The following is a 15,332-nucleotide window of genomic DNA, read 5'->3' on the forward strand; positions in this document are numbered from 1 at the left end:
AATTCACCTATAATAATGATGGATGGGAATGGAAACAAAAAGCAAATGCATGTGTAGATGTCAAGCAATGAATTTGGGCACATGGTGGTATACTGTTTGATCAAAAACCATCAAATGGCAATAGGTCAAGATTAATGATGGATATCCAGGAAAACGTCTGATCGGACGACCCAAATTTAATGATACTGTCGCCCTCTCTTGGGCAAGGCTATCATTTTGTGGGAGTTGGACTGCTGAAAGAAGTTGGTGAAGTGCATAGTGGGAATTTAAGTCCGATATTTTTTACCTGCTACAGTTCTGTCAAAATGCAGAAAAAGGGGTTGCAGAATAGGGCAATTACAAGGATTAAGGACTCCAATCCCTGGGTTCCCCAGTTTCCATTCTTTGGCAGGTTGAAGATGATAGGAGGTACAACTCAGGACTGCGTGGCGTACAATTTGAAGAGCAAGCAATGCATTTATTTGCATGAAAGGTTCAAAAGTCTTGACGGGTGAAGAATTAATTGAGAAACCAATACCTTACTCCAGTGAGAAGACAAGATCACCACCTTGAAATGATATATGCCAAGAAGGTACTGCCAATGTGGATAAATTTCACAGCATCAAATCAACATATATAGAATTCATAGCAAGAACAAGAAACCATGTGATTGGCAGAAGGTATTCAATTTGCAAACAGGGCTAGCCGATGATCGCTTTTTAATATGCCATCTAACTCCTGCAGAAGTGCCTCAATTGTAATAAATCTCTTTGCCATAGAGTATACAGGAGTGTTGAAATAGTTTGTTCTTGCAATGTTCAGCCATATTGGTGAATGGAAGAAAATGTGATCTTCACAGTGAAGATCTTGAAATTTTCCATAAGGTGTTGGTGTATGACACAATGTTTAGACCAAGTAATGGTAATACAGAGAAAGCTCATGCAGCCAACACAATAAGTAATTCTCTTTTCATTATAGATATTTGACAAAGTTCAAACGACCTGGTGAGCTCAGATGATAGTAGATAAGAATCTGGCTCATAAAATAATGAATAAATCGCATAGCAAGACAACTGTTTGAAAGACGGTAAATCTCTAGAGCGGTAGTTTTACCAGGACGAAGATATTCTCAGAGTGCTGGTTTCAACCTCTACCGTCCACATCAAAGCCAGCCCCAGTCCAACCAGGTGCTGCAGGAGCTCGAACCTTAGATACTGCTCCTATTCCACGTACTTTTCCATGAATATATGTAGTATTTTTCTTCTTCCATATTCCGTCCCCATCAGTAGAAGGATGTTGGTTTTGGCCTTTAACAGGAGAGTTCCTAGCATTGTCCTCTGTAACTATACTTCCCACTGTTCCACCGTCTGGTTCTGGTGTACTTGGAACTGCAGAAGAATCTTGGATTGTGCTAGCCTGTGCTGGCCTTTGATTCCCATCCTAAACATGGTAACAAGCTAAGGTTCATAAAGTTTCTCAAGATAACATGATGGTCCAGTATTGGTATGAGTTTAATTCAAAATGTACATGATGTCTCCCCACAAACTGCATCATGTACTATCAAACATCAGTAAGTTCATTAGAGAGTTAGGTAACGAGATAAACTATGATAGATTCAATTCTTGATGAGGTAAAAGAAGTGGATCCACCAGCAAGTCATGGACATGTAACAGACTGAGTTACTGTTTTTCCATTGACTCTTAAAATTTGTCAGAAATCATGAGAATGTTTTAGAATAGTTATTTAATTTATGAACGCAACATTTTCTAAATGAAATTGTATGAGTTAACCAATAAAGTCAAATAATGAGTTAACATATGATATTTATCTTTAATGACTGTAACTCCGGAACAAATTATTTTATTAATAAAATTTGGATAATTTTGTCAGCTAACAAACTAAAAAAGAATATTCGCGAATCGAACCCTTTCTCCTTTTCATAATAATAAGGTAAAATCGTCTTACAGTTACCAAGTTCTGTTTGAGAAATTGTTACTTCTGCTACTATGCCTACAATAACTCATGAAACAATGATGAACATGATCAAAGGGCGAATTGCTGGAAAGAAGAATATTAAAAAATTAACAAACATTTATTTCTGCTTCAGCAATCTATATGTAATAGGAAGCAACATGTGTGGATTAAGTTCCTTGATGTTGATATAGAAAATATATATTATCCCCTCCATTGACATCCAATCATCCATTTCTGTATTGTATGTCAAATTCCAAGTTGCACTCCCCGTTGAAGAAAAAAGTGAAGTTTTCCTCAACCTGTGATTTGCTATATCAACATTAAGGAACTTAAAAATCTAGTTAACTAATACATCTCTGAAATCTATCAAACAATTCAAAATAGATTGCAATCCGGATTAGCATGATTACATATGATCAAGTTGTTTAGAAGACATTAAATTGAAGGAAGGATGCTTTGCATCTAAAAAGATTCTTATCCATACACCAGATAACTTGGACAAACTTTGTTGCCTTTATTTTTTCATTCGCAAATTTTTTGCAGAGAAGTGGTGTGCAACAGGATATCATGCTGGTGTAAAGCTATCTCATAATTCATTCGGTAGCTGTATGTCACTCCCAAAGTATAGAAGTCATCAGGAAAAAAATACAAAACTTAGGGAGATAGAAACACAACTCCTACAAAATTCCTACATGGAAGCTGACAGGAATCTTACGGAGGGAACATAAGTAGACGATCTACTTGGGTTCAGAGCCTCTAGCCGGCGCTTCAATTCCTCCAGCCTCGAAAGCTGGGCATTACTACTTTCCTTAACCTGTAAAGAATATTGTTTGAGACATTCCAACTGCCAAAAACAAAAGAAGAAAAGAAAAAAAGAGAAGGAAAAAGCCGTTCAGGAATCTCTGATAACTTATATCTACCAGATTATTTAGATCTTCACAAAGCTTCTGTTTAATAGCTTCCTCGTCCTTCACAGCTTTTGAAGCTGCTTCCCATGCCTAGTGGTCAGCAGAATATTTAACAGAGATTTGTTAAAAGTAAAAGTAACTGAGAAAGGAGACAAGGTGTAAAATATGAAGTTCAATGCCCCTCCTTTCGGTTGAAGTATCAGAAAATGAAAAGACTTCTTTACGCCAAAATTAAAGCATCTACCTTTTTGGCTTGTTCTTCTTTCAGCTTAGCAACACGAATTCTTTCTGTTGACATTTCTATTTTCTTTCGCATGAGTTCAAGTGCTGATAGAATACAGGACAAAATGAAATGATACCTGGGTAGACTTGTTGGAATGATATTTACAGTTGATAACGCAGAAACACAACAGACATACCAGCTTTCTTTGGCCCAGATGTAAGCTTCATTTCCATTGTGAGATTTGCTAATTCTCGTTCAACATCGCGAATCTTGGAGTAATTTTCTTCAATATACCTGAATGGACAAATGAAACAAGTCATGAAATCACCCGATACGATCATACAGATATCTGAATTCAAATGGAAAGACTGAGGAAGTATCCAAAGGTGTACTTTTCCACACTACTCTTACACATCATAACCGGAGAACACAGAACCAATATAGCATTTTTATCCTCAATTCTCTGAAACGCTAGGGCGTAATCCATAAAGTGATTCGTCGAGAGCACCAAACAACTCTAGCTAATGAAACTAACCAGTTCCTGAACAATTTGTTCTGTAGTTGTCATCAATCACTGGCATTTACCTGTAAGTAAATTCTACATCTTTCAATCTAGGATTCACAAACAGGGAAGGACAATAGAAGCGAAGATAGTCTTCTAACCTCAGAAGAAGACAATTGATCTAAAACATTAAAAGGAGAATAAATAAATACATCTTGGTTCTCCATCACTACTCAGAATACAAGAATAATGAGATTGAAAGAGGTGAAGCAGGCGAGTCACTATTTACCATTGTAGGTACTTTCGACAATAACAGAGTGAGGGTGATTTCACCATATCTAGAAACAGGGTGAAAGGAGTCGGAGGAACTTAAGAAGGTATGAACATACTTCATTCTTTGGAGGAGAGGGGTATAAAGTTGGCTGGAAAAACGGCTGGAACTACAATTACAACCAAATATTTCTGTTTGCAGATTCTTAGAAAACCAGTTGATCAGATAGTTTATGTTCTTCTACAATTAAACTCAATGAAATTTTGTATTGGACAGACAGGGTTTAGCGTGATTTGCTTGCATCCTCCTGCTGCATGCAGTTTCCTCTTCTTTGTCTCCAATAAATTACTGATTACTCAAATATGCGGAAAGTCTTATTCTTCCTAAGCCTATAAATACATCAACTATTTTTACCAAGTCCATGAGAAGGTCTTGCATCACTTATATGCCAGCAGTATCAAAGAATTGTCTCTTTCACCAACTAATTACTGTATAACTCCTCTTGATCTCACATTGGATTAGCAAATAAATCCACGAAACAAGAACGAAGACCTTTCCTCAACGACAAAGCAATGTCAAAGAACAAACTAAATCAGCAAGATTGTTGAATTAGCAACCAAATGAGAAGACATAAGACATACACCGATTGAACTACAGAAACACTTTCAAAAGCCACTAAATTTTCAGTCAAGGTACAACTCAAAAGTCCAAATGAAAAGAACTACATCACAAGCAAACATTAAGCAAATAATTGAAACGAGGAGAAAAAAGTCAACGTACTTCCTCAACTGAAGCTGCTCTTCCTCAATTACCTGGAACCCGATGCCAAAAAACCAACAACAACAAAAATTAAGTAAAAACGCGTACTTCAACCGCACCAAATCGCAGGATACCAAGTATTTCAGCGTCAAAAGACACGTGAAGCGAAACTCCGAAAAAAAAATTACTGACCTTCTCGGTGTAGGCGATGACCGGAGATTCCCGAGCCAGGCCGTCCGGCCCGATCTCCGGCAGAAACGACGTGCCGGAATTGTTGTTTGGGTTTGCTGCCATTGGACACAAATCTCAGCGATCAAGCACTCAACTTCTTGTCCTTCTGCAGAAACCGAGGGAAATTCCCGTGTCAGAAACGTGTTACTGGCCTCAACTCTCAAAGAGAAACTGAACAATCACGCTTTTGAATTGTTAGCGCTTTTTCCTTATCCAAGCATGAGAAAACAGGGAACAGGAAAGACAACAAACACAAGATAGAAAGCCTTGAACTGTTATAGCTTAAAACCTTTAATTAAATTTATTGGTTTTGATCTTCAATTGTAAAATTTTACAGTACATTTCTTTTCTTTTAAGGGATAATTATAATTATATGGATATCTCAATAAATTAATTTATTACTATAATTAAAAATTTATAACAAAATAAATTGTGATAAATTCATATTAAATGAAAAAAAATTACCCATACATCTCATGAAATTTTGTCATACGTTACTATGTGTATGAATGGGAGTTTTTCTTGAGAGAAAATGCGTGTGATATTTCTTGAAATTACCCGTATGTTGGGAAATTAGTACCAATTTGAGCACAACGCTGAATGTAGCCTAGCTCCACCATTTTCTTTAACCTTTGTTTGAGGGTACCGTGTCGTTTCGATGTTGCAGTTCAATTCAGTTTAGGGATGTCAAAGTCAATTATCCTTGATAATGTGTAACTTAGTAATGAAAGAGTACGATGAACACGTACCCTTAAGCTAAAATCTTCGTGCGTTAGAGTCATTAGCAAGTTTGAATACAAATGTTAGAGTATAGAAATATGATTTTTGAAGTGAAATTATAATTTTATTCTCAGAGAATATGGAGTTTAACACTTTTAGTCATTTATTTTATGGGATTTTCAAAGTAATTTTAAAATTTACAAAAAAAAAAAAAAAAAAAAACTCAATGCATTTAGTCATAATTTTAAAATTTAAAAAAAAAAAAAAAAAAAAAAACTCAATGCATTTAGTCATATATTTTATGGGATTTCGAAGTTGTCCCAAAATTTAGAAAACTAGACACATTTAGTCCTATAAATCTCCTAAAGCAGAGGATTAGATGTGTGGAGTTTTTTTAATTAAAATCTTGTAAAGCATGATTTTGGGATCCATTTCAAAGATATCGAAAAATAGAGATTTAAAAATATTGAATTTCCTGTGTGACTAAAAGTATTATTTTATCGATTTCTAAACCTAAATGAATATAAGTTTGGGAATTTAGTGAATGGAATTTATGATTAAGGTAGTTATAAAGGAAACATATTTAAGACTATGTTAGCAAATATTAATCTATGCCATATTCCAACGGTCAAGTGGCGCTTTATAATTAAATATCGAATATTAAACCCTAGTAATTAGTGGGGTTCAACCCTATCGCAATTTATTGTCGTCTTAAGATTTCGTACCATGCGATTGTCAGTGAGGACACAACGGTTTGGACCAACGCAATGGAGGATTCAACTTCAACTTTAAGATTGAAAAAGAAAAATGCATTTTATGTCCCACAAACGAACTTTTTTTATAATTTTGATCTCATTGTTATTGATTTCAACATCTCATGACTCGGTTTTTATTTTCTATGTTTTGTAATTTTAGTTTCAAATTTTATTTTTGTTAAAATTTTAATCAAAACATCAGTCAATGCCCTTCAACACTTGACGGAGCACGTGATATTTCTACCAAAAATTTAACGGAAATAAGACTTGAAACTAAAACTGCAAAATATTTTGAATTACGCGGTGCAATATGAATATCAAAATTATAACGGCACCAACTTGTGAGTTTAATGCAAATGATCCATGATTAATGTTCTGACTGGTGAAGTAGAAGTCATATTCTGTGGAACAATTATTTCAATTATGAATTCAAACATTGAAATTCACATGATACAGGAGAAATAGGATCTGAGTTTCAAACCATTACATCATCTGCAGTTTCTTTTTTTTTTTTTCCCTACTTTGGAATATCAGTTTTCAGACTCTGATATGGTGCAGATATTATATCAATGATAACGTAAATTCTCTTCCATGGGGAATAATAATGGAAAAAAATACCTGGAGAATCCGAGAGTCGCGGGTCAGTACTTCGGGTTGGATCTTGGGTCGGTGTCCAGACCCATGACCCGACCCAGCAAAATTCACTCACTAAGGTTGGTGGGTCAGGTTGCGGGTCCTGGCCAGGATCCATGATCCGACCTTGGAGACCGGCACCTATTGACCGTTGATCTGTACAACATTATTGGACTGGAATAATGATACGTGGCAGAATGCAAGTGGACGTCTTAAGCATACAAGTGGACTTCACTCCGACAGTAGAAAAATTTCATATCTAGTTCATTTATGGTAAGACATTTTTTACATTGTGCACCTACTTTAAATCCCACACAGCTCGCATTCACATTCTCTTCGATCTTGCTCTCTACTGATTTAAGCATCAAAAGATTTTAATTGGGACTTTTTCAACTTGCCTAACGATTTGTTCTCTTTACTTAAGTCTCAAAAGCACTCCGAGGATGCTAGAAAACCGACGACCTGCTACTGGGGATCACTGTGGCAACAAATATGAGATGTTGGGTGGGCATATATCTTAGAAAATATTGTAGAATGATCGATAAATTTCTAGAAATACAATTTATAAAATTCAAAAGTAAGATATTGGAGATTATAACTTCCTTTATAAAAGTATAAGAGAGTTCCTGATTTGTTTTAAAATTTTACAAACTCATCAATTATATACGATTATAAGTTTTCTGATTTTATTTTGTTGAAATACTTCAAGAGTTAATTTTTTATAAAATTAGTCGTTATGGCATGTCATTTTTGCGTGCATTTAATAAATAAATTTTTACATTTTAGAATATATTATACATAAGAATAAAATCTATAAACCAACATATCACATTTTAATAAATAAATTAATTAAAGAAAATTAACTTAGATATATTATCTACAAAAAAAAAAAAATTCGCGTGGTCTCACAAACAGTCGTTTGTAAGTGAAAAAAGACCTTTCAATTTTTATGTTTGTATAGATATATAAATGAAAAGAAGAATTTGAGCAGGGGTGGTTGCAAAATACATAAGGAATACTATTGGTAATTAAAAAAAATTGTGTTGCAGTGTAAATAACCGCTATTTGTGAGTATAAATGGAGTTTTGTTTCTATTAGTATAGATAAAATAGAGAAAATTATATTTTTAGTCATGTAACTTAAAGGGGTGGCATTTTTGGTCCTGTACAAATTGATTTACGTAATTTAGTCCTACAACTTTATAATTTTTACAATTTTAGTTCTTTTTCGATCGGCTAAGAAATTGAATGTGACTTGCACATGACCCCATTAAATTATAATTTTAGTCTTATAACAATTTATATAGGACCAAAAATGCCAACTCTCCTAAGTTATAGGATTAAGAATGCCCAACGTGCCCCAAATTAAACAACTAAAATTATAATTTAATTGAGTCGTGTGCAAGTCACATTTGATCGGGAAAAGATGAAAATTACTTAAATTTTAAAATTACAGAACCATAATTACAAAAAATCAGTTCTTGCAAGATTAAAAATGCCACCTTTCATAACTTACAAACTAAAATTACATTTTTTAGGAGCTTATAAAATGAGACTTAGTCGACATTACAACGACCTTTAAACATGGGCAAATGGAGGAATAGGTTAGTGCATCGATGTGGACCTGCTTTGGTTGAGTGGGCACATGGTCACCATAAGTGATTCAAGATAATTATATTGGGCTGCTGATGAAACCCCAGTAACATGTTTCACTACTTGTACCATAAATGTTCAAACATTGTTCATCACTAACCACATTATGGAATATGTGTATGATCATATATGTCTGCATATATATATATAAGTTCATGTCACTTTCAATTTCTTTACATACATCTCCACCATAATCAACAATCTATTACATCTCAGCTCCCCCAGTACTTATTCAACTACTTGATCAGCTCTTTAATAATTGTATGCATTCAGCTCGAACCAGTTTGCTTTCCAGGGTTTTTAATTTTTTTCTTTCTTACATGCGATGTGATGGTCCAAATCTTTCTGCAAGAAAATTTCCTTGTATTTTCTTAATAAACTTTGACGTTTCATGGATTATCATATATGATGCAACGATTTACTCCTAATTAACTCTAGTTTAGCCGACACTAAATGATCATGATTATCATCCTTTAATCTGATTTTACGATATGTTTTCGTGCGAAACTATAACAGATGTTTTTTCGTTTTCGCTTAATTAATCCCCCACCGACTTCAGTAGCTTGTACCAGCATAAATGACATGAAAGTTGTAGTCGATCGACTCGTACACTCTTTATTGTTAGAAAATTGTATTCCAAATTGTGAACGTGTTTAGAAAACTTAAAAACAAAATGAGCAAAGATTTAATTTACATAGTTTGAATAGCACTCATGGACGACTATTTATTTATAGTACGTCAACGTTTGTAAAATACCGTAATATTATAAATTTATCCCGATAAAAGTTGAATGTGCAACTCGATGAGAGGTTGAAATACAACATTAATTAGGATCGGAGTTCACACTATGTGATAAAATATGTTGCGTAGGCAGCGACGACTTACCACTCCGGCCGGTGTATATCTAAAAGAAAAAGGCAATTTTGAAGGAAGCACAGCAATAGACACAGTTTATAACCTAAACAAGAGGGAACAGAGTTTGGAAACCAGTTTCCTCATAAAGCAGGAGAGGCAGAAAAATCCAAAGCGAAGATCAATAATAGATTGCGTTTGCTCCCCATTTGTAGTGGGGATCAAACTGAACCCACCAAAAATAAATAATGCATAACAATTTATGAAAAAGGAGCTGCAAACGAAATTAAATTAATCTTTATTTATTATAGTGCATGGATAAAGATATATGTATATATATATGTATGTATGTATGTGACGATCAAGATGAGGAAGAAGACATGATCTAGTGTGGGTAGTAGTGGCTCATATATTACATTACATGCTCTCTTTTTTTAGTACAGTGTGTTTGTGTTAAGGTCCAATTTTGCTGGGTCGATCTGTCAGTTTCAACTGATTTGTTTCTTTGAGGAAAAACTGATTTGCCCCACCTGTTGTCTGCATGAATTTTCTGCCATTCCACCACCATGTTAGTTGCTTCCACCGCTGGACCTCCCCACCCCCACCTAATCTTGTCTTTAACTATTCCAAATTTTTGTGTAAGAAAAATAAATATTGCAAGAACACGCACAAATCTTTTATCATGGTTTAAAAGATGGTCTTACGTTCCATGACTGGTCGATTATAGCTCTATATATTTCTCATATATGTCATAAAATTATAATGGTACATATCCCTAATAATAACGTGTTTGACAAATCTTACTTTTTATTATTAATAGTTGGACCTGAATGTAACTTTGGGACAGCCTCGCTTGTGGTATGTAGATGTCTCCTATCGTATAGAGAAAGAAGGAGATATTGTAGTGTCTGCTAGGGAAATTGCCCGTTCTCACCCATCATCCAATTGCTAGCTACTATTATTGTAGGTAGTATTGCATATATCTATAGTGATAATACAAATATGATAATTAATTATATCTATTATCACCGACTCATAGTATTTATCACTACGGGGTGGGGGTGGTGACGGCTACCGATTGTTGAAAATAATAATTTTTTATAAAAAGAATTGTCCACTAACGATAGATAGTGATAATATAATATAATTCTTGTAACTAATAAGTTTGTAAAATTATCATTGCAATAAAGCAAAAAAAATTATCAATTCAATACATATAACTAATATTATTATTATTATTGTTGTTGTTATTATTATTATTTATTTATTTTTATAATGAAATTAATTCTCGAATTATAAGTGCGCGTATTATACATGTGATAATTGATACTAAATATTCTAGGAAAAGAACCATCCGTCGACATTCATTTATATTTAGCTTTCGTTCGTGGGTACTTTACGGGGGTCATATATCTGAATTATATAATTGGATTGCCAGGTGGATCTTAATTCTAAAATATTCGTGGGATGAAATATGCATTTGTGCATGAATCTATGATCAATGACAACCAAAAATTGGATAGAATTGGGAGCTATAGTGGCCACATAGCTCAATAATTAATTAGGCATGTTGGCAAAGTTGTGACACATTCACGATGATGCATAGTTGAGAGTTTGGACAATTTCTCATAAAACACTATTCTTAAAGACACATCCTAAGATTAAGGTAAAACAAACAAATTTATTCAAGATTATACTAGATCATGAACGAGTCAGCATTGTTCGTTCAATACAAAATGAATTATTTAAATTTAAATTATAATCATGAAAGTAAACTTGTCATGACATTAGATTTGAATTGTACATTATTTTGGAATTATATCGAATAGGTCTGAATTTAATTTACGTATCGAGAACTAGCGATATTTATTTTAATAATAAAAACAAAACATTGGAAATTGGTAGAATGAGCGAGGTAGAGTTGCGTAGCTATATTTGGCAAATGCGTGGCGTCTTATGGACACGAATGGCCTCAATTCTTTTGGATTATTCACGACAAGATTGATAATATTGATCACGTAGCACTACCTGTGGAACCTCTTATGTCAACTTTGTAATTGGTTGTTTCTATGCCTATTGGTCCGAATTGTTACAATATTCTTGTAAGCTTCAAGGGCAAATAGGTCCGGGGAACAAAGATGGACACCTGAAAATGCTATCATGTGCAAAAAGAAAGTATCACCAAGAACCCCGGCTGCTCTCCTTCATCACTAGGGGGAAGTCAACTCTTAACCATTTCAAAATTTTAATAATGTCTTCTTAATTTGGATGTTAATGATGCATGCTCCAGATTTTTTCAAAGTAAGACTTCATTTCTTAAGTTGTCAATCAAACGTAAGACTTCCAGTCATGCTTTGGGTTCAAGTTTTTTTAATTCATCCATCAAACATAAAATTTTTAACTATGTTGTCCATTTTTAGAAAACAATCCAGTGGTTCGGGCTCAAAATTTCTTATGAAAGGTCTTGAATTTAAATTTAAATGTCTGATTAGCTTTGTCAGATATGTGCAATAAAAAAAAAAAAAAAGGGTTGTTCATCAGACATAAGATTAATGTAGTCATGTACCCACCATTTGCTTTCGAGCATTTTAGTCGCATAATATAGTAAAATGTATTTTATCCTATAATATTGACACTTTTGGTCTTGTTTCTGCAAAAAAATTTCAAATGGCATAAAATTCATGCCTAATAATTTTTTTTTCAATGTTAAGATTTGACATTAAATTGACAAAAAACTCTTATGCAAAACTTTGTTCTGTACCATTTTTGTTGACTTACAAGTTCAAAACTATATATTTAGAAAAATTGAGAAAATGCTTGAAGTATATATAAACTTGAGTTGGATTGTAGATTATTAGCTTGTTCAAGCTATTATTCAATCCATCTTACATTCTTAAATTATCTATAGAAATTAGTATGAGTAGGAAAATATTTCTCATTACAATTCCAAGCTCCTCAAATTCAAGTCTACCAAAATTTCAAAAAAAATCGCTATTAGATTAATTAGGCTAACAAGGTAGGGTGGAGATAAGTTAATTTTTACTCAATTCCCACCAAAAGAAACGCCAAAAGCCATCGGGAACCGCTTACCTGTCAACATTACAAACAACAAAACAAGGGTGGTCCAATCTCCAAATTCCTCCGAATACGAGCCCTCATTTGAAAATTAACATTTCTCAAGCCCTTCTCTGGCAATAATCCAGTTTTGTTGTTTGTGTTGGGGACAGTGGAAGGGAGACTATAAAGATTCCAAGTTTTGTTCACCATTTTCCCCCATTGAACGGCCTTGGCTTTTCCTCTATCACAACCCTCAAACTTCACATCACTACCTTCTCTTCTTAAATATTCTCCTCTCCTTCCATATATAAATACATACTTCCTTGCCATTAATCTACTCTTAAGTCTTATCCCATCTCCTAAGACTCACAAACCCCTCATGCAATGACCATTAACTGCATGATCATGAGCGAGACTTCTACGCCTCAGCCGGCGAGCAATAACAACAGACACAAAGACGACCAAAAGAAGTCACTAGTCTTTGATGCAACCGTGCTACAACACGAATCAAGCATACCGCCACAATTTGTATGGCCCGACCACGAGAAGCCTAATTGCTCCCACACACCGGAACTTCAAGTTCCGTTTGTCGACCTAGGTGGCTTTCTCTCCGGCGACCATGATGCCTCCATTCGAGCGTCTGAGCTCGTGGGTGAGGCGTGTCGGAAGCATGGTTTCTTTCTAGTGGTGAACCACGGTGTCGATGCTAATCTCATTTCAGACGCTCATCATTACATGGACTGCTTCTTCGAGCAACCCCTCCATGAGAAGCAAAGGGCTCAAAGGAAGCTTGGTGAGCATTGTGGTTATGCTAGTAGCTTCACCGGCCGGTTCTCCTCTAAGCTTCCATGGAAGGAAACTCTTTCCTTCGAATACTCTGCACAAGAGGGCTCATCACACATTGTGGAAGAGTATTTCCAGAGAACATTGGGTCAAGATTTTGCACACTTAGGGTATGGAAAGTTCACCTTTCTATACTATGATTTGTACAAATAACAATTTAGTTACAAAATTCTCAATCTTCTTTACATAATTTTTGACAGGAAAGTGTATCAAGAATATTGCAGTGCCATGAGCAGACTCTCTCTAGGGATCATGGAACTATTGGCAATGAGCCTGGGGGTGAACCGCAGCCATTTCAAAGAATTCTTTGAAGAAAATGAGTCGATAATGAGACTGAACTACTATCCACCGTGCCAAAAGCCAGACCAGACCTTAGGCACCGGCCCTCATTGTGATCCGACATCACTAACAATCCTTCATCAAGACACGGTCGGTGGACTCCAAGTGTTTGTCGACAACGAGTGGCGATCAATCACTCCAAATATCAACGCGTTCGTTGTGAACATCGGGGACACCTTCATGGTGAGGCAAAAATATATATATTCTCGATATATATATATATGTGATCATATTAGAAATATATATATATATTATAAAAAATTATTAAAAATGATCTTTATTTTATTTTTCTTGGTCAGGCACTTTCAAATGGGAGGTACAAAAGTTGTTTGCACAGGGCAGTGGTGAACAGCATGAGTCCTAGGAAATCTCTTGCTTTCTTTCTTTGTCCCAGGAAGGATAAGGTGGTGAGCCCACCACCTGAATTGGTGGACTCCGTTAATCCTAGAATATATCCCGACTTTAGATGGCCAGCCCTGCTCGAGTTTACACAGAAGCATTATAGAGCTGATATGAACACTCTTCAGACATTCTCAAATTGGCTGTTGCAACAACAACAACAACAGAAAACAGCTGTAGTCTTGTGATTATTAGTTTGTCAATCGTATGTTGTCTTAAAGATTAATCAAACTTAATTTCCTTAGTTTATTAACTGTTTCTTGTCTAATTACATACAATTCAAGAACCAAACATGGAATGATATACATATATACGGAGAGCAATGCAAATTAAGGAAGGTGAAAAGGGTTTGCAAAACTTCGGAGAATTTAATGAAAAGGCTATTTTCTTTCAGTAATTGGAATATATACATGAATAATATAGGGCAATTTGGTAATTTAATTATTATTTGACCACATAGTATGTAGAATGATTCTCAATATCTACGTCCTGATAATGGTGTCCAATGTAGATGCCATAACTTGAGTGTGTCTTTTCATTAACTGAACTGATGATGCTATAGTTCAAATCTTTTTATTTTTCCAGAAAAAGGAAATACTAATTTTTTGTTCATTTTCTTTCTTCTTAATTCGAATCTTAGTTATATATAAAAAAAAAAAAAGAAAAGTTTAAATCATTATTGCACGTATACTCCCCTTCCTTGAGGTTTGCTGTAATTATACGTAAATTTCTATAATTTAAAAAATTACATTTAGTACCCTTGAGATTTGCTTTCACTAACATATAAGTCCCTGTATTAGTCAAAAATCACTGAATTTGCTGATATTAATAAAAAAAATTGAAAAAAATTATATTTATCCTTAATTGACTTATTACTGATTTATTACATATCAAGTAAATTATTTTATTATCAAAATACCCTCATACGTCTTCACTCGTTAATGTATGTGAAAAGGTATATTTTCACCGTTATAAGGGTAGTTCTTTATATGCAACAACTCAATAATAAGTCAATCGAGGGTAAATATTAATTCTCATTCAGTTTTTTTTGTTAATATCAGCAAATTCGATAAATTTTAATTAATGGAAAAACTTATTTGTTAGCCAGAAATAAACCTCAAGATGCTAAATGTAATTTTTTAAACTACAGGGGATCTACATGTAATTACAGCAAATCTCATAAGAGGAGTCCAATTATCCCATTAATTTATGACCATGCACTCCAATGATATTTTT

The 15,332-nt window shown here is 34.4% G+C and overlaps 2 protein-coding genes across 3 annotated transcripts; one reads left to right on the top strand and one right to left on the bottom strand.

Moving 5' to 3' along the window:
• On the bottom strand, positions 80-5,089 carry LOC105160537. Of its 2 annotated transcripts, XM_011077965.2 has the most exons (8): positions 4,808-5,089; positions 4,637-4,668; positions 3,280-3,377; positions 3,105-3,187; positions 2,873-2,950; positions 2,668-2,766; positions 1,092-1,418; positions 80-574 (listed from the first exon to the last, which is right to left on the bottom strand). In XM_011077965.2, the coding sequence occupies exons 1-7, from the start codon at positions 4,907-4,909 to the stop codon at positions 1,122-1,124; spliced, it is 789 nt and encodes a 262-aa protein (XP_011076267.1). In that variant the 5' UTR covers positions 4,910-5,089; the 3' UTR covers positions 80-574; positions 1,092-1,121. The 2 variants fall into 2 exon arrangements, with proteins under 2 accessions (XP_011076267.1, XP_011076266.1); XM_011077964.2 differs by lacking the exon at positions 80-574 and having other exon boundaries at positions 920-1,418.
• Positions 12,746-14,345, top strand: LOC105160538 (gibberellin 20 oxidase 1-D). Its single transcript, XM_011077966.2, has 3 exons — positions 12,746-13,468; positions 13,559-13,880; positions 13,997-14,345. The coding sequence occupies exons 1-3, from the start codon at positions 12,900-12,902 to the stop codon at positions 14,282-14,284; spliced, it is 1,179 nt and encodes a 392-aa protein (XP_011076268.1). The 5' UTR covers positions 12,746-12,899; the 3' UTR covers positions 14,285-14,345.

This window comes from Sesamum indicum, linkage group LG4 (genome assembly GCF_000512975.1).
Source record: "Sesamum indicum cultivar Zhongzhi No. 13 linkage group LG4, S_indicum_v1.0, whole genome shotgun sequence".
Taxonomy (NCBI): Eukaryota; Viridiplantae; Streptophyta; class Magnoliopsida; order Lamiales; family Pedaliaceae; genus Sesamum; species Sesamum indicum.